We start from the raw sequence: 22,824 nt of genomic DNA on the forward strand, positions 1-22,824 counted from the left end.
AGATATTGGACTTGGACTCAGGTTACCCAGTTCTTTGGGGAGTACCATGCAACGTGGTTACAGGTACTCATGAGTAGATTACTCCCAATACCTGAGTGAAAATGCTCCACTTTATAAAACTAATTAAAGTGCCTGAGGGGGCAGTGAAATCTGTCAAGTTAGAAAGAGATGCACCATTAATTCTCTGCACTGAATTGGGAAGAGAGAACAGTGTCCTTGTCAACTGGCTTCCTCTTCAGTTCTTTACATGGTAAAACAGAAGAAAATGAAGGAATAGGATGGGATAGCACTTCTCCCTTTTCTTTCTACAGATGAGGCCCAGATCCCTCTCTAAATCCTGCTTTCATTTCCAATTTACAGCAGCACTATTTAAGAAGAACAGATCAAGAAAGAAGCTTCCCCAAAGCAAAGCAAAATGTTTCATGTTGGATCGAACAAGCCCTTTAGATTAGCCCACCACAAATATATTCAGTTTACAAAACTGAAAGGTGCTCATTTTGGATACATTTTAAAGTTTAGACACAAACCACAATGGGCCAGGTGAAGTGCAGTCCCCTTCAACAAGAGACACTGGTATTTTTGAAACATTTTAATTTTGAGCTGCTTTTTGTTTCCCTTTATGTTTTGGTTGGTTGGGTTATGTTTTCAAGCTTCTCCTAACTGCAGAGTAGCAGATTACTCCAAAGGGTGAAGCCAAAATTCTCCTGTCACTGAATGACCCTAAAAGTGAGTTTTAAGGGAGACATAACATACTCACTCTCAAATAGTCCAGACTAGGAATGTAAAAAGGAAGACTAATAGATGGAGAAAACTGAACAACAGGAATAGAGAAGACACAGAGGGATGGCTAATTCTCTGAGTGCATGGCTTCTGGTTTTTCTCCATAGCATGAAACACAAGTGATCCAGGGCTCAAGATACGCTACCATCCATAAAAAAAATAACATGGACTGCAATCTTGGAATTAAAGATCCAACATCGCAGTACCACAAGAAGTGCTGAAATTTTCTCAGAATTCAACCAAGTCAAAATTTAGTGTGAACCATTCTTTGTTCCTGAAGAACCTGAACCACCCCTCTACAGCTAAGCTCAAACTGGAACAGAACCAGAATTGGAACACTGTCAGTCTGAAACAAATTTGACTCAAAATCTGATGTGTTTGTGCTGGGACCTGTTAAATGCAAGAACTGTCTCTACCTGGTAGGCTTGGCATCCGACCACCCTGTAGCCTCCTCATCCTCACTCCCTTCCTCTCCAGTGACCATAGATACATGTGGAAGAGCTCTCTCTTCTCTCCCATGAAGCCATGCTGCTCTCCCACCCCTAGCAAGGACCTGTTGAACACACGAGCTTGTTACGTGTTACCTCAGGTATGCTCTAGTGGGTTCAGATACTACAAAACAATCTGTAAGAGGATTCTGGCCATAGTGCTCATCCCAGTTCTGTCATGACAGAGAACGGGGAGCACTGTGTGTGCCAGAACTCTGCAAGCACCCACCACACCCTACCTTCATGTGTGTCTGTCCAGAAATCCCAGCAGTGCACTGCAAGATAGGACAAGTGTTTTATGCATATCAGGCAGAAGAGGGGAGTAAGGCATCATTTTTCCCCCATCACTCCCGTATCCTTCCTACCCCCATTTCTCACTCAGCACCACCACTCATCCTTCACAGTGCAGCATAACAACCAATCAGTCCCATGCGGCAAACCTAAAAGACTTGGAGAGATGTTACAAGAGCATGCTGGAAACGTAAGTGGAGGTCCAGGTATGGGCAGGAAACCAACATGGGGAAATGGGAGATATAAACCATCTCCTCAGCTGACAACATGCTCCGCTGGCCATCACCACTGCGTGCCCATTTCCAGCATACACCGAGCCTGTACCAGAACTGAACTGGAAGAATTTCAAACACAGATGAATCCAATTCAGAACTAAAAAATTTAATGGTTCAACTCCCTGCTTTTAATGCTATTGTAAAGAGCAACACACTTTCAATTTGTAACCACAACAAAAGGCTTTTAAACTATTAAAGCATTGCCTTGCTGTAAAAAAATAAAAAGGCTGCTTTATTGCAGATAATTGGCAAAACTGCCATATCAATATAGATGGCTGAAGAGAAGAACAAGCTGCACTTCACAGAACCGATTTCTAGATAACTTCAATATTTCTATTAATTTCCTACCACAACAACTTTTTACACTTCACCGTGAAAATTTAGTTTGGATTAGCAGCTACTGAAAGAACCCTAGATTTAAGTCTTCTGCCCTAGAACAGGAACAGTCCTCCAAACTCATTCAGCTACTGATTTTTCTATCAAGATGGCTATGAAAAGCTCACATAGCTTTCTGCTGGAGTAAAAACAAACAAAAAAAACCCCCTTTCTGTTTAATATAACAATGAATACATTCCATTTGCTATAATACCAATAGCTGCTTTTTTCCCCCTGGTGGGTATAATGAGATGATTATTGCAGTGGCAGGTAAATATTCCTAACATCTAACATAAGTCACTTGCACAAAAAAAACTCACCACCAACCCCAAACCCTACAAATTCTGAGAGACCATACCTGACTTAGTTCATTCAGAAAGGCTGTTCAAAGTCTTGCTTGCCTAAGCACAACAGGGAGCAACAAGACGACTGTTGCTTACATCCCCAAGTTTCTCCCTCTCCAGATAATGCCCTGCCCTGACACCTTCCAAGGTGTTACATCCACACAGCGCCTGGCGTTCAGCTCCTGGTTTGTGTGCTTCTCTCCCTATTCAATGGACAGTCACCCTGCTCTTAGTGCTCAACAGAGACTCTCCACCAAGTAACTGAGCTTCTCTGATGGACTTGCATTTCACTTTGCACTTGTTCTTCTGAACACTTCAGCATCTACACAGAAGTAGCAGCAGAAGAAAGACAAGAGCTATATTTTTCTAGCTATACTTCTCCTTGACAAGCCAGTTCTGTAACTCTGGACAGATCTGTATACATTTGTAAAAATTAGTCTGCAAATTCAGCTTAAGCTTTACAGATATGCCTAAAAAACCTGCTGAAATGGAGCAACAATGGGTGGAATGCATATGGTATAGAGAAACTGAAAAAAATTAAATTCATATGGTATCTACAAACCTACTTACTAATCAAAAGCATTTCAACTACTTTTTATGGGCAGTAATGTCATGAGATGAACAATTTCCTTGTGCCCTCTCATGAGTGAAAGCAGAAGTCTGAAGGAGAAGGAGCTGGGGGTTAAAAGCTGCTCATGTCCCACGATGGCTGGGAAGCAGGTGGTGAAGTGCAGGGCACATGTGGGAGGAAGCAGAGATGGAGGCTGGGCATTGCTCTAATGAAGTGGTGCTGAAGAGGCAGACGATTTCATAAGGAGAAAAACATCAGGAAACTGGTCAAAACACAGATCTCATCTGAAAAAGCTCAACTGTGTTGGATAGCAATAGCCAGAACAAATTTGGGGAAGAGGAGGAGGGGGAGGCTGATCTCTCTCCAGAGCCCCAGATGTCTTTATCGTTGCCTAATGACAATTATACTCAACCAATTAAGACACTGCTATCACAGTTGCATTGTTAGTAAGCCTTTGGCCCTGAGTGTTGATGGCTGTCTAATTAGTGTTTGTGCAAAGTACAACTGCAACTAATATATAAACTGACAAATACACAAAAGAAAAACTGTTAACAGGAACATTTTCAAAACAGTTGAGACTCCACTCATTCAGTCCATGGCAGCAGCAAAGACAAACTGCTTTCCTTGATGGCTTGCTTACTGCTGGCACTGCAGAATTTCACTTCAAACAAGCAGGTCAACCAGACTGTCGCTGGGTTTCTCTTCAAACAGGCAGGATGCTGGTGTCAGTCCATTTTGTCAGCTGCCTCAAGCACACCTCTCCAGGGCAAGTCTAACTACACTAAGTTGGTTTGAACACCAAAGACTCCTGACAAGATGTTTCAGAAATCAGTCTACATTTTCCGTGTTTTCTCTAAAGAATTTGTAGCAAGAAAATAAAAAGGAAGGAGAAAGGAAAAACTTTGTTTCACAGTCAGGTTTGATTTCCAGAAGGCAAAGTCTGTTCAGTTTCCAGATACCTGTGGTGATCAACAAAACAAAAAAAAACCCCAACAACTTTGTTTCAGGCAGTCAGTGACCATCTGTTAATACTCAAAAGATCTTATTATGAAGTCCTTACAATGTCAATGCATTTTATTGAAGTCAGCAGGAGTTTTGCTCAAGTAACAATCTCTAGCAATAGCTCTGTTGAAACGGGTGCCTGTTGATAAGCAAGTAAAATAATGAGTATTTTTCATCGTCTTGCTGCAACAAGCATCTCAGACCTCTCATCCACCAAAAGCAACTAACCAGTCCTTCATGTGGTATCTAGTCAGTGACCCCCCCTCAGTAGGCTTAAGAATAAGGTCCAATTAAACATGCAAACCCAAGTCCAAATGCCTTTTTAAGTTGGTTCAAATTCCTCCTAAGCTTCATCTTCACTATTGTCACCGAAATCCGGAATAAAAATAACTTATCGACACCAATGTGATGCAGATAAGCAAACACTTCTTTATTGACGGCCGGACGTGTAGGGGAGTGCTCTCACCAACAACACGTGCCAAGCACCAGAGTCATACACCTTATATAGAACTTACTTATACATATTCATTAAGTATTCATACATAAGCATACAACTTCCAAGAAATCATTAACATATTCTCCTCCTACTTCCGATTCTGCGCAGTAGAGGTTAGAAATGTCTAGAAATGGGTCTGGGGTGTAATGTGAGTAGGTGGTCCATGAGTCGGTGGTCGCGATCTCCCCCTGCCAGAATTACCTTTTGCTTAAGGACACAGTTTTCTTGGCAGGTACCTGCAAGCTGTTACGGTTACTGCCCTCAGTTCCCATTAATCCTGGACCTTGACAACTACTTGCATTCTTCTAGTCCTATGTACGTATTATAAATCAGTTTACAAATCACCTCATGTTTTGTTACCTAGGTTCTAACCGTTCTTACTAAACAATTATGACCAGCCCTTTCAGCTTTAGTACAGGGCTGTATAGGGGATTTTAGAGTAGCAGTCAGTTGCTAGATTCAAAATACAATAAATGTAAAATTATTTTTACTAATATATCCCTTAATTCTATAGTTATATTAAAATAAAACAATTTAATTTTAATTGATAATAAAATCAGTAACACTATAAGGCTCAAGTACAACAGCAGTAATTCATAATGTTCAATTTCAAAAATCCTCTTCATCAAAAACACTGGAAGTTGCAATATACCTCAATCACAACACAGATATTAAACAGACTATTACCTTCTTCGTACCCGACATTAAGACCCACAGCTCTTCTCTGAAGCAATGGATAACAATGGACTGCTTAGATACGTTTGCCACAGTGTTAGATGCCTCACAGAGCAAGGCTGGATGAAAGAGGTAAAAGTTCCCAAGCCTTCCTGTGTACTCAGTTAGAGACATAAATATTGCCACTATGTATATATATCTCCAACAGGTAGCTTGGCTAAGGGATTTCTTAAGGGAAGGATTCAGTAAAAACAAACAGCAACGTCAGAGTGAAGAACTACTTCATATGGCAGAAAGGCATATAAATAGAATACAATGACAAAAAAACCCACCAACAAATGAAACAAAGAAGATACGTAGATTAATTAGCGTGGCAGAAAGCTACATCATAAAATACAAGAAAATACAGATGGAGGTAAACCAAAACCAGCATCTGAAACAATTCTAACACTTGTAGAAGAACAAGAAGTAGAAAAGCAACGTCCCTGATTTCATCTGAACATGATTTCGGGTTGCCTGATATACAAGTGCAGCTATGAAAAAAGTGACTAACTTCTACAAAAATGGATCTGGAAACACTTTAAGATTTAACATGTACGAAATACATTCTGAGCATCCCTATGATCGGTTCCCAAACTCTTCTGCTGGGAACTTGTTTTTGCAACTCATCAACCCACATCCATCTGTGGACCACTCATAGAAACTGAGCCATGGAGAGCATATACCATCATTCTTAAGGCCTTATTTAGGAAATCATAGCTCTAGAAAGTGGGTTAAGCTGCTGGAAATAGCGTGCAGTTCTTCTGCAGCTTAACACTGTTTCTGTAACAAAATAAAACATTCTGCCATCTTAAGTACTTCTTGTGTGCCTCACCTTCCTACTAATTTTAAGTACATGCAAATATCATACTAAGGGAACAGAAGCAAGCCAAATGGTTAAATGGTAGGCAAAACATTTTAATGAAGACTTAAAAAACCTAGAAGTTAGAGAAAAACAAATTGTTTCTAGTAATTTCTTTAAGGCCCAGAATCTCCCATAATTTAAATCAAGGTTCCAGGCCCATTAATTAAACCAGCTGCTCTGACCAAAGAAACATATTACTGTGGGTACTGCCTAAGGCTACTGCCCTGGCAAGAAGGAAAAAAAAAAAAAAAAAAAAAAAAAAAAATTCAAGAGGAATTATGATGCAATTTGGGAAGGATCTGGTCCATCAGCCCTATTATTTTACAAAGGACAAACATAATGCAACAAATAAAACAATAGCTCCAGTTTCAGATACAGGCAAGAAGATGTTTGAAGATGATGTAAATTGATAGGTTTGCATGTTGGAAGGAACACAAACTGCAACACACCACAAACAGAGGAAAAGTATCACCTGAACTCCAGGCGCTGATGGCAACAGCCCAGAGGCTAATAGGCTACAAAACAGTGAAAATGAAGTGTTCAAGAATTTTACTAGAAAGAAGCATCCTTCTAGTTTGTCTGGTCTCAGTAGAAAACCAGGCTTTACAAGCTCAAAAATAATGACTGTGACTTCAGAATACTGGGCATCACTATGCACACAGCACATCTCACTGCAGAAATGTGTTCCCCTGCATCCAGCAAACCCTACAGGTAAACCAATAGTTTAATGGCCAGGCAGGCTCGAAAATCATCTTTCAGAAAGAATCAGTATCAAGCTTCTACTATCGGTTTCACCTGAAAGGCTCTTTTTCACGAGATGACAGAGAAGCCAACATGCTTGTCACTTAACACAACCTTACCTAACTCCCGTAGTTTGTCATCCAACCCCTCTGAACTCATGATGTCATCTTGTTTTCAACCCTCCTAAAGGTGACTCACTTGAGAAAAAGAAGGTCTGACACTTATTGCTTCTTAACAATGATGAGAATGAGCGAAGAGAACAAAAGGTTTGGGGAAGGTTGAAGGAAAAAGGCAAGTATTTTTACCTTCTCACTGCTTTGTTTTAAATCTCTCAGTCACTGGGAGGGGAGGGAGAAACCTATCAAAGTTGTGCTATTATAGAAAAGAAATTCAAGCAATTAAGTAAGACAGGGGTTTATCCAGGCTGTTTAAGACTTCAGTTTGTTAACTTTTATTCATTTTCATTACTAATTAATATTTTGGTTTCCTCAGGTCTGCACACTGAATTAAGATGCAAGAGCTAATAATAAATACCTTGAGAATAACCCACAAGCCCTATAGCAAAAAAACCAAATTAGATGAGAGTTGACATGAAGTTTTTAAAAGTGCAGAAAAGTGTTTTCAAGCCTTTCGGGCTAGTTTCACACATCATTATGAAGCTAAAAAGAGCGGCAAGCCCATTTTTTTTAAGAAGTCATTTGCAGGTCACCTTTAAGCAAGAGGAAAGCAGAGTGGGAGGTGATCCTAGAGAACAAAGAAAACTACCATATAGTAGCAGCTACTTATATGTCTGTATGTGGCTCATAATGACTTAAACTGAAAGGCCCAAAATGTTCAAAAGCGCTGCAGTTTTTAAACTGTAACTCCCATAAGACTCCTTCAGAACAAAGGCAACTCTATGAAAATTATTTCAGTGCATTTAGTTTCTCAGTATGAGAGAATCAAGATGTATCACTACCTGTGTAACGGATGATTCCTCTAACTACACAGGATATTTAGAAATTTTTTCTGCTTCTCATTGCCTTTATCAAACATCACCTGGAGGAATACCATCTGCACCAGGTGTGCTCCACCCTGGAAGGGAAGGAAGTGTTAATCTGTTGATTTAGAGGCACTCTAAATCTGTGAGCAGATGAATCTCACTAGCCCTAACTCAAGGACATAACATCTCTAGCAACGAAGACAGTACTTACTGGGGGAAAGAGGAAAATGTCTGAAGTTAAAATGTAAACTGAAGAACCAGGGGCTGACTCCCAGCTTAGTCTGAGAGAGGTGCAGGGACTCCACGCAGCACCTGCTAGATTTGTTTCTGTGACACAGCGGAGGCATGCCCTTAAATCTCCATTTATGTAAGCTTTTCACTAACAGTCTACCACTCTTGCTTCAGACAACAAAAACTGGAGACAGAAAAAGCAGATACCTTTATATTTGAATCTTTGGAAGGGTGGTCTGAGCCTGGATCTCTTCTGTTTATTTTCATCTGGGAAGCTTTCAGAGCTACAAACAGCAGCAGTAAAGTGACAGTGCCCTTCTCACAAGCACAAAGAAGTTAACACAATGCACAATAAAACATCACCCTGACTCACAGCAGACTTGGTGTGGTTTTACAGGGTGTGTTGTGAAGCAAGGTGACTGCCACCAACACAAGGCAAGCTTACCAAACAGTTCAAGGACAGCCATGCATGAGTGTTTCACACTGAGCCAGACAGACAGCTGTCAGTCTCACAGCATACTACGGACATGTTACACCACAGGATCCATCATGTAATGACAACACAGTTCAAACAAGGACCAGATGCATGCTCTGAGATAGGTATCTCCAGGAAGACCTAACCTCTGACTACAAATGCCCATCAGTGTGGCTGTCAACACTGTCAAGGAAAAAAAAAAAAAAAAAGAGTAGCAGCTTTAGTGTCTGAACATGCGCTTGCTTTAAAAAAAAGAGCAAGATTTTATTAACAGAAGGTGAAGAAATCCAGGCATTCTGTACTGAAACCAAACATACAACAGCATTAGGTACAGTGAACCTAATCACCAGTAGTAATTTATAAAAGCCAAGCAAGAAGACATATAATTGTTTTAAGTAAACTCTGACTTAAAAGATGAAACTACATTTGAATTGAATATGGAGAGGGGGGAGGACAACATCTCTTTAAAGAAGATCCTTTGAGACATGTAACTGTAGAAAGGCTGGTGAATACAACATTGATTGGGAGTGAGGTAACCACAAACACCGCTGTCTCAAATGAAAAGGGATTCAAGGTCTGACCTAGAAAACAAGCATCGTAACCGCTGGGATGAAATTTTAATGATAAACACAAGATGCTCTGCATGCAGGCCAGATTGAATTATCTGATGTCAGCCAGTAAATGCAAGGCGCTCTGAGAAAGAGGAGCTGCTAGCAGCCACCTTCAACTCGCAGCTCAGGTTGCACTTAATCAATCCTTGATATTCTGCCATCTTCTGGCTTGAGCTTTGGCAGCAGTGTGGAGAAAATAGAGGAGAGTGCATGAAATAGGTACATTTCTCTAAGGGAGAGGTATAGTTTATCTTTGCCTCCTTACACAAAGTTAACAAAGAGATCTGCTCCTGAACAGGTTCAGGCAAACTATGCCTCTATGTATCACACTGGTAGCTGCTGGCTTAGTCACTCTGCCCACAACATGTAAAAATCCACTTTCAGAAAGATTTTTTTAAAAAAAAAAAGCTCTACAGCAACTGAAATAAAAATTATTCCACTTTCCAGCAGAGTTTGAAGCAGTGTAGCGAAGAACTCATGATCAGATCTATTACAACCCTGAATCAAATCAAGTAAGATTGCTCCCAGGCTTGCTCCAAGACTCCAAATACACAACAGTCCCGGCATTTCTGCTGGAGAGCCTCTCTCTCCACACCTTTTTCAATTTTTATAATAATTTACTGATCTCCCAAGATCCTGAGCTGAATGTCCTGAAACCAGGGAGCAGCTGCTATACACTGCCACAGTTTCCAGCTCTAAAGACGAGTGTAATGCCTTGCTGGCCTGACCGAGCTGAGCCAGTGTTGCAGCTGCTCCCCAAAGGCAAACATCAAAAAACCTGCTAAAAACTGAGTGGCCCCGTTTTTCTCCAGTGCAGCAACCTGACTGTAGAAGAAAGGTAAATGATGCCACAAGCTACTGCTTAGAAACACCCTAGGAAATTCCACCCACAAAATTAGCCTTATGATCATCACCAACTTCTCAAGTCTTGCAAAGTCACACATCAGTTTAGCTTTATGCACATCCAAGTCTCACTGTAATCTATGATTATTCACATGTAAATCTAAGAGCATAAGTGTTTGAAAACTGGAGATATAATCATTAAATATAACAGATAATTGATATTTATACTGAGAAGAAAATTGACTTCTGTTAACCTCAGCTATTAAATTACTTCTGCACGACTGAAAGAATGCAACAGCTAGCTATTGATCACCAGATTCATTACACTTTTATGACAAATTTGAAAGCCATTAAGTACAATAAGCTGGAAGAGAAAGGGGAGGGTTATTTTTTGGATTTAGAAAGAAACACTACCAAACAACAAAAGCCCAATAAATTCCTCAATCTACCTATCCTAAATACTTACCAAATGCACGTAACAAAGTATTTCCCTGAACAATTTGCTAATGTCTTTGAAGGTTTTATATGATGACTATTCTTTTGCTAGTAAATTTATAACTTTAAGACTGTCTTGTTTGATAGTTACAATGAGACATTATTGGGAGGTGCAACAGTGTGCTACTGTCTTGCAGACTTCAATCATCACTGGCAGAACAAATTTGTCTTCTTTTGGGCAAGATTCACAGAACAGTTTTCTACTTGCAGCAATTTAAAAGATGCTTTCAGAGACCTCAAGCTACCCAAAGAGTGAAGGGCAAGTAGTAAATAGCAAAGGAAGTAATCTAACTTTTGTGTTCTAATATTCTAAACATTTTACTTATTAACCAGTAGAGTCAAACAGATGAACTCTGATTTCCCCATGTTGTTTCATCAAATATATGCTCATAGCTTCATAAAAAGATTCTTCATTACTAAAATTAATTTTCTCAGAGAAGGCAAATTACTGAAAAGTAATCTGAGTGAACGTTGCTTATCCTAATGGATACACATGTGTAGTTTTTCCCTCAGTGGTCTCTTACCTGCTCACCTATTTTCATGAACCTTTCAGGAACCTAGATTATTTAATGGCACCACCTCTCTTCACCATGCCAACTGATGCAAACTCACCACAATAATCAAGAGATACTGGAGGAACTGTGGAATCAATATTAAAATTGTGCATAAACCCAACTTCCGTAATAGAAGCTTAAATCAAGCTAAAATATGGACTTTTTTGAGTTTAATATGTAGGATTAATAGCCTTTGTTTATTATTTCTTTAGAAATTTAATTTATTCTGCCTACCTTCTATAGATTGCATGTTTGGATATAAACAGAATGGAGAAAATGAAGAAAAAGAAGAGCTGGAGGTTTTGGCAGCAGCATGGAGACAACTGGGGTTTCTGGCTCCCAAAAAAGTACAGGAGGTTTCATTAGAGACAGTGGAACGGATACAGTAGTGCAGATCCCTAGCCAAGGCCAGGGAACAACTGCCCAAGCTGAAGGGCACAAAAGGAGTTGGGCTGCTATCTGCAGAGCTGGATCCCAGCTGCAGACCACAGCAGGCAGGAGCTGCGGTGTCTTACTGGTGGCTCGAGAAAGTCTCAACATCAGGCACGAGTCACTAAGATCTGTGGTACTCCAGGCACACAAATTCTTAAAGCCTCTTTCTATGGCCACTGTTTAGGTGAACTGCTGTGTGGCATTGTACCTCTAGAGGTCACAGACTACACAGCTCTTCCGCAGAAGCATGTTCATTTCTGTAACGCATCCAATAACAGCAGCAAAAACACTGCATGAAAAGCACAGGAAGAAAACCAATAGTCAGTAAATAGGACGGCAGAGAGAATAGAAAGTGAGACCTCCAAACGCAGGAGTAAAACAAGTGAAAGTGCAGCTAATAAAACACAAAACCAAATGAATCAAATACTAAAACGTGACTCTCACTCCTGCCGTCTGCTAGTTTAGATTTCTGCTCTCAGTTGCCCAAGAGCATTCAAAAGCATTTCAGCATATTGCCACAGCACACAAAAAAATCCTTGTGATTAAGAGATTTTTATGGAAAAAAAATAATAAAAAGAGCATTTTTCAGTAGATGTGTTCAATATTGAATACATTCTGGGTGCTTCCACCGCAAAACAATAGATACAGTTCATGAGAAAGTACTATAGTCTTTACAGGGAGTACATGTACATGAGATAGCTTTTTGAATAGCACAATAAAAATCTGCACGGCTGAAATGACTTGTAGATAACCATGATTATCAGTCATTTTAAGGACAATCTACCTCACCCATAAAGGAACAGCGGTCGGAAAAATTCATTCATGTTGCCTCAAACAGGTGCTTCTTTTGAATTTGTTAAAAAGCAGTACATGAGATTTCAAACTGCGAAGATTAAGTGAGCATTACACAACCTCATACTCACCCAGCAATAACAACTCCATCACAAGAATGTACATCACAAAGAATTTTTCCCAGCTCATATTGCAGCTGGCTCACACCACCGATACGGTTCTGCACAGAAAGACAAGACATGGAGTTAGTATTGCAATACATTCATCAACCAAGTTAATTTTCTGCCTCGTGGAAACTCTGAGCTTTGCTATTGCTGCTGACAAGTTGCAGTGCAGCTGAGAGAGAAGACATCTATTTTATGCTTGCTGACTGGAATTTTTTACAGACAGAAATGAAAAGAAAGAAGCTCTCACTCTTCATTATCATTCATAATCTTTAAGTAGAGAAACAACTACCACAACAACAATATTACAGTTTTCTTTTAGCCAGGGTATGTAGTGAACAGGGGATGGAGCCTTCATCTTCAAGGCTGATTCTCATTATGAAGGGATGGCTGAAGCATAAATATCTCTCTTTCACCAAAGCCAGTGTAGTAGTATAGCAGACAGACTCACTCCCAAAAGTAACCAGTCATTGGGGAAAAAAAAAAAAAGGTATTACAGCTAGGGCTAGGTCTCATAAATCCTTCAGCAGCTTTCCCCCTTTAACAGGCAAAAAGAAGCTGCAATAGAAAAGACCAACTTTTCACTACCACTTCCTTGAACCAGATTCCCATTTTTCTACAGCATCTGGATCCCATTAAAGAAATTCCCTTTTACCTTCCAGTTGGTTTTCAAAGTGCGCTCTCTGGCACGGCAGTTTTTGAGGGCAAGCTTCCAACAGGAACGGTCAGAGATGCTCGTATCTAATAGGTATCCTTCCTGTTGGCACAACCGGTACCACAACACTTCATCTTCTGCAAGTACTTTCCATGTCCGGCTGACCTATAAATCAATTTTTTTTATATACAGCATAAAGTAAAAATTAGACTTCTCATAAAATGATTTAAATAACAGCTGAAATATATGCACATAAATCAATATATTGCCTGCACTGAGACTAAATTCTTATCTAAACAAATGCATTTGTTCACACTTTATACTACTGAGAGTATAATAAACCCAGTCCTTTAACAAAATGCTTCTTTTCTGTGGATTCTTTTGAAAATAACTGAGTTTCTACTCCATTAAAACTCCATGCAACATGGACACCAGTGTTTACTGGCCACACTGTCAACCTGAAATACCAGGGTATTAGAAAATTTTGAAGGGAGGAGAAGCAAGAAAACAATTAAGACAGCATTATACATTTAGAGAAAAAAATATGGATTTATTTTCATATTTGTAGCTAAGAAAACCTCTCAGATCACACCACCATATCTCTAAAGTTCTACTGACAATGCCTGATTAGGTGTATGACATGAGTCATTTATAACCTATTGTATTACAGTAGGCATAAATAGGAATGAATTATTAAGTTTTTCAAGGAGCCTCAAGTTGCTGTCCATTTCAGAGAGAACAGCTTCATCATAATCAATTGTGGGCTTAGAATTAAAGATTCAAGAGGTAAGAGCCAATTTAAGTAGCATTTGTTCTCTGTAATTCTTAATTTAAAAAAACCAGATGTAACCAATGAAAACTGCTACCAGTGAAAGCAGCAATCAATTGTATGCTGTTTCCAAAAGATTAAAAAAATGTTCTCAGACTGACGTCATTTTTTGCAACTTCCAATTAAGCATCTAACATCCATTTCAGTCCCAAGCTTATACCAAGAACCTAGGTCTCCCACTGCTACAAACTCTCACAGGACCATCTCTTTACTTGCCAGTTGTCCCACATTTACACACAGATTCATCTCCCTGTGCCATGTTGTAAGATGAACGATTACTTGTTCTCCACTTTATAAAATTAATCTGCTTTTTATTTTGTCATTACCACACACACCTTGCTTCAGACTTCTTAAAAACCACAGCTTTCAAATACAAAGTATAGCTTCACAAAACTATGTATCATGAGAAACACTGAAAGCATGAGATCCTTTTGGCTGGTACGGATTTGCAAGACGTTCATGCTGAACACAAGCCACTGGAGCAATGAAGTGTGCAGTGAGACTTACAGAGAGGTTAGGAAAACACCACACACAACCCCTTCAATAATTTGTCATCTCAAAGTTTGTAACATGATCTGTAAAAATTTTTCATGTGATGACTTGGAGGAGCATCCCTTAGCCTGCTGTATTAACGCAGCATCAGGCCAAGATCAGCCCCATCAAAACACCCACAGCAGTGCAGGGAGAAAGCAGCTAAGGTCCAGAAAGCACCCATCAACATGACCCTTGTGTCTTATAATCCCCTTGGGCACGCAAAATCATCTTACACGCCAAACCTTCTTGCATGCTATATAGTTCCCAAACAGTGGGCCAGCATGCTCTCCAATGCACAGCCTAGATCTCCTCTTGAACACTTTCTGAAGCTACTAGCCATTGTGTTTACACTGTGCTGCCTGTTGGTCTTCCTGTAAAGACACACATGTATCATTACTGCTCTCAAAAAACAACATCCCAGCAGGAAATCAAGAATTGCATCATAGGACATCTCATGACCTGTTTCCTCCAAGGGAAAAAAAAAAAAAAAGTTTAACATGAGAGAAAAAAGGAGGGGTGGACTGAGTAAGTTAAATATGCTTTTAAGATTTGATACCTACGTACAAGCACAGCTCTCAAACAGGAATATCCAAGTCCAGCAGAGCTAATATTCTAGTTATTCACCAAAAGACCTCAATTCAAACTAGCAGACATACAAACACCTTCCCTCGTCAGACAAAGAAAACAACCTGGATATGGCAATTATAATGCCTTACAAATGACAAACAGCACTGAGTCTTCTCTAGCATTATACATGGTCCTGTAAAACAAAACAAAACAAACAACAGTGCTGAATGCTCCTGTCCCTACAAGGACACACTCAGGAAGTTCAAAAACAAAGAAAAGCAATCCAAATTTCAAACCATTACAGTTTAGTGGTGAATTTGCTCTCAATTTGATTCTAAAGTAATATAAATCCACATATTATTGCTCAAAGGAAAAAAAAAAACACACAGCTTTTTGCTGACACACAAAAAAAGCAGCTGTTCTGCAGGAGTTGAGCACCCCAGCCAAGCCCGGTCAACAGTAATGGCAGCTCTGCCCCCCTCCCGTAACCACAGCACATTTCTGCTGACACTGAGGGGACAGGCTAATGCACAAGCAGAAGTAAACAAAGCCAAACTACACCAACTTTTGCCTTGCTTTAAAAAAAAAAAAAAAAGTAAAGAAACAAACCACACACAAAACCCCCACACCTTTGGAGTTTGCCAAAATAGACAATGTTGTACAGACCTTTCTAGTTTCAAGGTCTTAAAAGCATTTTATAGGCAGTAAAAAAAAAAAAAAAGGGGGGGGAAACACACACTACATAAAATTTAAACTGCGTTTTCAACTTTCAGGAACAAACATTCAAGGGGAATAAAGATCCTATCCTATTATGATTTTTTTAAATCAAATTACATCGAATCCTGCTGCTTTACAAGCATGAATTTCCAAAGGGTCCCTAATGCAGCCTTTTCTTAATGCACCAAAACTGGCATGACAATCCCTTGTAAAAGCCCCACTGAGCGAGCCTCAGCTGCAAGAAATCTCTAATAAAAGAGTCTCAAGCATTTCACTTTACAGCACCACTGTGAGCTGCCGCATTAAAACCAGCCATTGGCTTGAAGTCAACTTTATTAGATCTGCTTGACTTAGAGTTTCAGGTGAGGCCCCTAAAGTCAGAGCATTATAGCTTCATTTATACACACCCATACATTCTGCTTGTTGGAGAGTAGCTGAGACATGCAAAGCTCTTATTAAAACTACGAACGTAATTATTTCCAAATCTACACTATGCAGAAATTCCAACAATTATCAATGACAACATCTGAGTTCTTTCTATAGAGCCACCAATTTAATTTTGTCTTTAGTGTTCTTATTATCTTTTTACTACAGTAAAAGCTCTCAACTGTAGCAAAGAAACTTTGGTTTCCCCGAGCCCCACAAAGGAACAGTTCTATACCTTAGAGTTCAGCAAATAATAACATTCTGAAGGACTTCAAAGGCTTTCACAGATACAGGTTTTGATATTTGGTTTTGTCTTTGGAGGATTTTTTTTTTTCCCCCAAAAAAATCCCCACCTCTTCCATCAAATCCTAAATTTCTTCTAATCCCATCTAAATCAACTGGCTCAAATCCTAATGAAGGTTTATTCATCCCTCTCCATCTGATAACTGTCTTTGTTTCATTAGGTTTATTTTCTTCCCTAGACACACAAAGACATAGTCAAGGTTCACTTACTGAAGCCAGGGCCCTCAATTAGAAATATCTGGACTTTCAACTCAGTACAATATGTAGCGCCAAACAGTATTTAATCCAAAGCCATTCAGATGGAAGCCACACCAGGTGGAAGCCGCTCATCTTTTCAATTCACAGCCATAACGTTATTTTAAGCCTCATCCTGAGCCCAGAATACTCTTATCCACCCATTTCTCCGCTGTCTCTCTGAACTATGAGGAGGGTGGACAATTACTTTTACCCATATGCAACCCTGATGCAAAAGTACGCTCAATAAATATACCAGATTCTTTTTTTAAAATGTATAAACACTGAAAGCCTAACAGTTTGTCAATTCCAGAAGCTCTAGAGACAAGCATCTGAAATTCTTGATTTATGCAAGTCAATTCATTCTTAAATTCCTAGAAACAATCTCCCTTGTCCTAGATACATATGCAATTGTTGTGTTGGTAAACATTTCTAAACAATCTCCCAGATGAAAATACTAACAGTTCAAGGCAATTTCCCACTGATCCGTTCAGAAATAAAACTGCCTTAGCATTGCCAAAATTCAGTACATACTGTGGAGAAGTATTTCACACCACAAAATGCAATTTATGCAGTCTCTGGTATTTACTAGGAAACAATAACAACTGTAAGTATACAGAAAAGTTCACGTATGAGACGCATCACCTTATCACAGAGTTGACAGTTTAAAGGCCAGGTCCTCAGGTCAAGAGTGGGGTTAACTGCGGGTGTCTGCAGTATCAGTCCCAAACGACACAAGAACTTCTGATATATTTCAACTTGTCATACTTGTGGTGCCCCAAGTGACTATTCTTCTTTTCCCTCTACATCAGACCAGGAGGAAGGACTGACTGTGCTCAAACCCTCTCATCACAGAAGTCACAAGAGTTGCTCATAACATAGATATTTCTTTCAGTGGTCAGAACATAATCAAAAGGTGCTCAAAGGTCTGGCATAAAGCAGAGGGAAAATTCTGCCATTACTCTGGACTGTTCTGTGGACACATTAAGTCCTGGATAGCTTTCTCCTTGAATTATAAGCATTGGGTATCAGCAGGGACTGGTCTCTGCTGGATGCTACTGAATATCACACAACTACTGCAAACCCACCAGAGCTCAAGAACTGATGACACCATTAATTTACATGCTGCACATGGCTGTTGTATTTCAAGTGCCATACAGATAGTGTGTGTTTTATAGTACTAATTCCAAAAATCAAAGAAAAGCTGTGGGGAAGAGGGGGAGGGTGAAATATCAGGGTGAAATTAAAGTTCTCCGGAGCAGTCTGTGGTGTGATTAAATCTCAAAGAGGCTCTGCAGTCAGGCTACTTTACTGTTAGTCGGTTACCAATTTGGCATGAAGAACTAAGCAAACAGGTTTTCTCCAAAGGCACTCACATAGTTCATGATGCCAATTCCACTAACTGGCTCAATTTCACTAAAATCCCAAGGTGCCTTAATAAAAAAAACCAAAACCTTTCTACGGTAACACTGTAAAGCAGCAGGGCTTTCCATTTAACAGAAGAGGGCTTCCCCCCCTTCAAAAACACAATCACCAAGAGAAAAATGAAAATGGTATTTATTTTTATTGCTTTGCTTTTTATTTGAACACTTAAAAAGAAGCCAGCTCTGCACTAAAAGCACTGGATATTCATCTCACTCTGAAAGCCTTGTAAAACACTGGGCATTTGCTCAGCTACCTGTCAGCTGCCACATAGGACCAACTGACTCAGTCTGAGAAGGCGAATGAGAAATGTGGAAAATTTTCTCAGTGTTAAAACACATCTTATGAGAACAGGTTCAAGTTAAAAACCAAAGCGAGCAAGACAGAAATCAAGTGCAACCCATGCACAGAGAAAAGCAGCAGCCCTTCATCAGCCAATCTTTTTACTATGCCATGAGGTAAACCGATCATGCCAAAAGCAAAAAAAAAAAAAAAAAAAAAAAAAAAAAAAAAAGAGAGATAAAGAATAACCCTGAAGTAATCCACTTCAAAAATGCAACCCTGTTCTATGTCATGGGATGCAGCCTTTACTGATCGTGTATCTCTACCTCAAATGACAGAAACTTTAGTATATCTGAAAGCTTCACAGACTCTTGGACAGCACCAAAAAAAAAAATCCTGGAGAATTTTTTTCCTCTGCAGCTCTGAAAGAGGAATTATTTTTCTTCTAGAAGTCCCTGTTCCTAAAAGGCATTAGCAAGTCAAGGATTTAAGCAATAACCACCTGTAGCTATTTAACACTATGACTTACTCATACTGAACATTAAAAGCCCAATATCATTTAAATGCATGTGACATTTGGGTAATACTTGTGTCTAGTTTACCTTCCACAACAAAGCCATAACCTGTCCATCACTTTTCAAATTGTACATCTTAGTTCTTTCTCTTACAAACAGTCCACGGCATGGTTCCAGCAGAACACAAAAAATGCTTCTGGTTGGATTTTTGTGAAGTTGCAAGATGTGCTTTGGACTTGTGTTCAATCAACACCAGCATGAAACGCTAAATAGTCAGCATGGGAGAAGTTGTCAATGAATATCCACAACATTCTACTCTATTTCACAGGGTAATCAGCACTTGCCAATTAAGTTTGGTTTTAAGACTCATTCAGAGAGAAAGTTCATCATTCAGTGTGTGAAGAAAGGAGATAAAGAGGCTTAATAGCTGGGCTGAACAATCCTAAGTATTGTCAAGTCTGTGAGAGTGTTTAAGTTAGTAAAGCTACTTGAAAAGACAGACAGTTTACAGCTACACATAAATTATGGACCATGTCTGACTGCAGACTGGCAAAAACATTATCTTAAAGTATCATAGAAGAAAAACATAAACCCCTTGCAGAGCAGGGAGTGAGGAAATCAGTGTAACTTAAGAATTTAGCCTCACATGAAATTACTACAAACAAAAAGTTACTACTCCAATTTCTATGGTTCAAGTCACACACTGAAAAGTGGGAGGAACAGCTTTGTTACCATGTCCTTAGCACTGCAAAGTGAGGAGTTCTAAATATTGCAGCAAGACACTCACTTGTTTCTAAATACATTCACTCAAATCAAAAGATCCTTCCAAGTATTTACTTTAAATTTTAAGGCTTTGGTTTTGTCCAAGCCACAAACATTTTATTTAATTCTACTCAACTGCAAGCTATAAATCCAGCTCACTTACTATTATTTATTCATTATTCAGCTTTGGAAGTATTTCCAATAAGTAAAAGCACAACAAGCTGAGCTACTAGGTCTGCCACACATCTCCCCTACAGCAAGGTGCCTGACTGTTTCTTGAATATTTCTGCTAATTTTACATGGTATCAGTCAGAGAAGCACTCTGTCAGCAGCACTTACTTGAGCACACCTTCCCAATTCAGTCTTGCCCAGGTACTGAAATATCTTCAGTGCCAGTTCATAAGGCAGCTGGATATCAAAGAAAGGAACCTCATTTATTTCATTCTGAAAAGAAAAAAAAAAAAAAAGCAAGAAAATAATTTGTTAGGCTTCTTTAATGTACAGCTAGATAGTAGCAGAAAGTACCACAGTATGAAGAAAGGAAACTGTATTCTCAGAGTCATCACAGTCCATAAAAAAAGGCAGAAGTCATTCTGGCTCTCCTTCCTGTAACAGCACATCATCAGATAGACCACACTGGCATGAAGGTATCCGAGCTACTCTTGGTTGAGTCATGACAGGTTAAGAACATTACAAGGCTAAGTGGATCTAGAAAGCAAGTTTAGGAGAACTATAAGGCTTATCTGTAGTCAGATGGCAAAGAAAGGCAAGACACAGGTACCAGTGAAAAAGTTTAAGGTTTCAGCATCAAAAAGGCCAGACAAGTAAGCACTTTGGAGACATATGCCCGTCATTAATGTCACTTACAAGATTTCAAACACAGATGATGGAAAATGAACAAATATTTTGATATAAAACTGAATGGAGATGATGTTACAGTTTGTTTCTGTCTTTCATTAGCAACATATAAATGTCTTTTTAATATGTAATGTGCTGAAAGATTTGCTGCTTTAACTGATTATCTCAAATAAAAAAAAATCTTCAAACCAAAGGATCCATCATTTTAATCAAACAGCTAAATGCAGCACATGCATTTTTCCTAGATGTTTTTTGTTTAACTACGTAATTATTTAATCTTCTTCCTGCAGTTATGGCATCAACATTTGTCCTCTCCCTCATTTCCATCCAGGTATTTCAAATTTTTTTAATACTATCTAACAGAGCGAGCAAAATCAGTCCATTCTGACCATTTCTATATCACCCATTTTGAAGTCCTGCCCCTTAGCACTTCTCTAGCCCCAATACCTTTGTTACTCTGTAGGTCTCTTCTACAATTACTCCCTGCTCGTTTAAACCTGGACCCTTTGCAGTACCAGTGAAGTAACCAAAACAGGCAATGCTGGGTTTATTTAAAGTACAGTTGCACAAGAAAACCATTGTATAATATGGTTTTATGGAAGTTTTTCATGCAAAAGGTATTCTACACTAGAGAAATGTTTAGACAGCACAAATACAGGCCATGTGGTCCCATTAGGTCTTTCCAGCAAAACAGCACCAGTTTATAAACACTGGAACATCACACTCTTTCTGAAGTTACTTAAACTAGGATGTGTATCCAACCTTCTTGCTCCCCTCCCTCCTTATCCACAATTTTCCAAAGCACAAACAGCTCCTTTTCCTTTCCCTCTGCATGAGGACTCCTGGCTCCGCTCCCTGCTGTGGATTTGCAAGAAGATTGTTTGTTTTCATATGATTTAAATTGCATCCATTTCCAAAGGGGACACCAAAGAAAAATATAAAAAGAAGCTCTGAGAGCACATCTCCACGGCCACATGCAGACAGACCCCAAACTGGCCAGATGTGAACCAGCTCGGATCCAGGAGCCGCATTAACCATTTTAGAGCAACACGCTGCCCAAACAAATAAGATGAGCCATTCGGCAAGGTTTATTAGCTCTAGGCTTATGAGCTCAGGCACAGCACCACTATGAATATATTGCTTCCAAATTGGAGTTGACTCGCATCCAACCGGCGGAACCTGGTCAGTCTGCACGTATCCAAAGGTATCACCAGGACAGACCGGTAGAGACTCAACAGTCAAGACCCAGCTCCCTCGTGAAAAAGGGGGAAAAGAACAAAAAGCTATTTTTTTTTTTAAACTAACATGCACGGGTATTTCTAATCAAACTGTAAGCACGAGCATGTGACAAAGCACAAGCCACAGCTCATACTAATTCTTTTCTAATGCTATTTTAGCATTAGAGACAGACCAAAGTCTTCCCCTCCTACATCCCCAAAATACACACAGCTCGTCTTTAGTGCAGTGCTCACCGCTGCAAAGGAAGCAGGAATGTTAAGTCAGCACTAGTCTGTCTAAAAGTCTACTGGAATGAATCCAAAACTCAAATACTACCATCCCCTCCGAGACAGATTTGGGCTCCTGTGTGCTAATGGAGCACTAATTCTGTAAATGGATTAATTTGTGCCTTGCAGACAGAAATTTAATCTGTTCCTTTTAATTTTTTTAAGCAAGGAGTAATTAGTCACAGTTAGGTTAGTGAGAAGCAAGAAAATGGGTTTCCCCCCTAGTTTTCCTACACTGTAAATAAAATCTCTATTGCATTTAGAGGATTTACCAAAATAACTTTTATCTGGTTCAGAACTGTATTTAAGGCTATTTCCAAATTAACTCCTTTAAATAAAGAATTAATACTTGTTTTCTTACTACTCTGCTCTGTCACAAGGCAGGATATCCTTAATTAATGCACCTGCATCAAACACCCTGAATAAGCAACAAAATCTTTTTTAAGAGGAAAAAACCCCCACCACTTCATAAGAAATAAAGTAGACTTTAGAGGGTTAAAACCTCGTTAGACGAAACATGTGCAGAAACGGAGGTTATGTACAAGCTCACAGGAACCCAAAACTCCGCGTCCCCCTCTCCCGCCCCGTCCCAGAGACGCGGCGCAGCCGGGCCCTTCCCGGGCCCAGCCCCAAGCCTCCGCGGCCCCAGCCCTAAAGTTCCGCGCCCCCCCCTGCGCCTCGCCCCGGTCGCTAC

General features: G+C 39.6%; 1 protein-coding gene across 1 annotated transcript in view; it reads right to left on the minus strand.

Moving 5' to 3' along the window:
• Positions 1-22,824, minus strand: part of FBXW8 (F-box and WD repeat domain containing 8) — a 58,244-nt gene that overhangs the window by 29,013 nt on the left and 6,407 nt on the right. The window contains exons 2-4 of the mRNA XM_026859910.1: positions 20,107-20,211; positions 13,177-13,341; positions 12,489-12,577 (exon numbers count right to left, since the gene is read on the minus strand). Coding sequence (XP_026715711.1) covers positions 12,489-12,577; positions 13,177-13,341; positions 20,107-20,211 — 359 coding nt within the window. The remainder of the gene's footprint in view (positions 1-12,488; positions 12,578-13,176; positions 13,342-20,106; positions 20,212-22,824) is intronic.

Source organism: Athene cunicularia (assembly GCF_003259725.1).
Source record: "Athene cunicularia isolate RWA chromosome 15 unlocalized genomic scaffold, athCun1 chr15_part1, whole genome shotgun sequence".
Classification (NCBI taxonomy): Eukaryota; Metazoa; Chordata; class Aves; order Strigiformes; family Strigidae; genus Athene; species Athene cunicularia.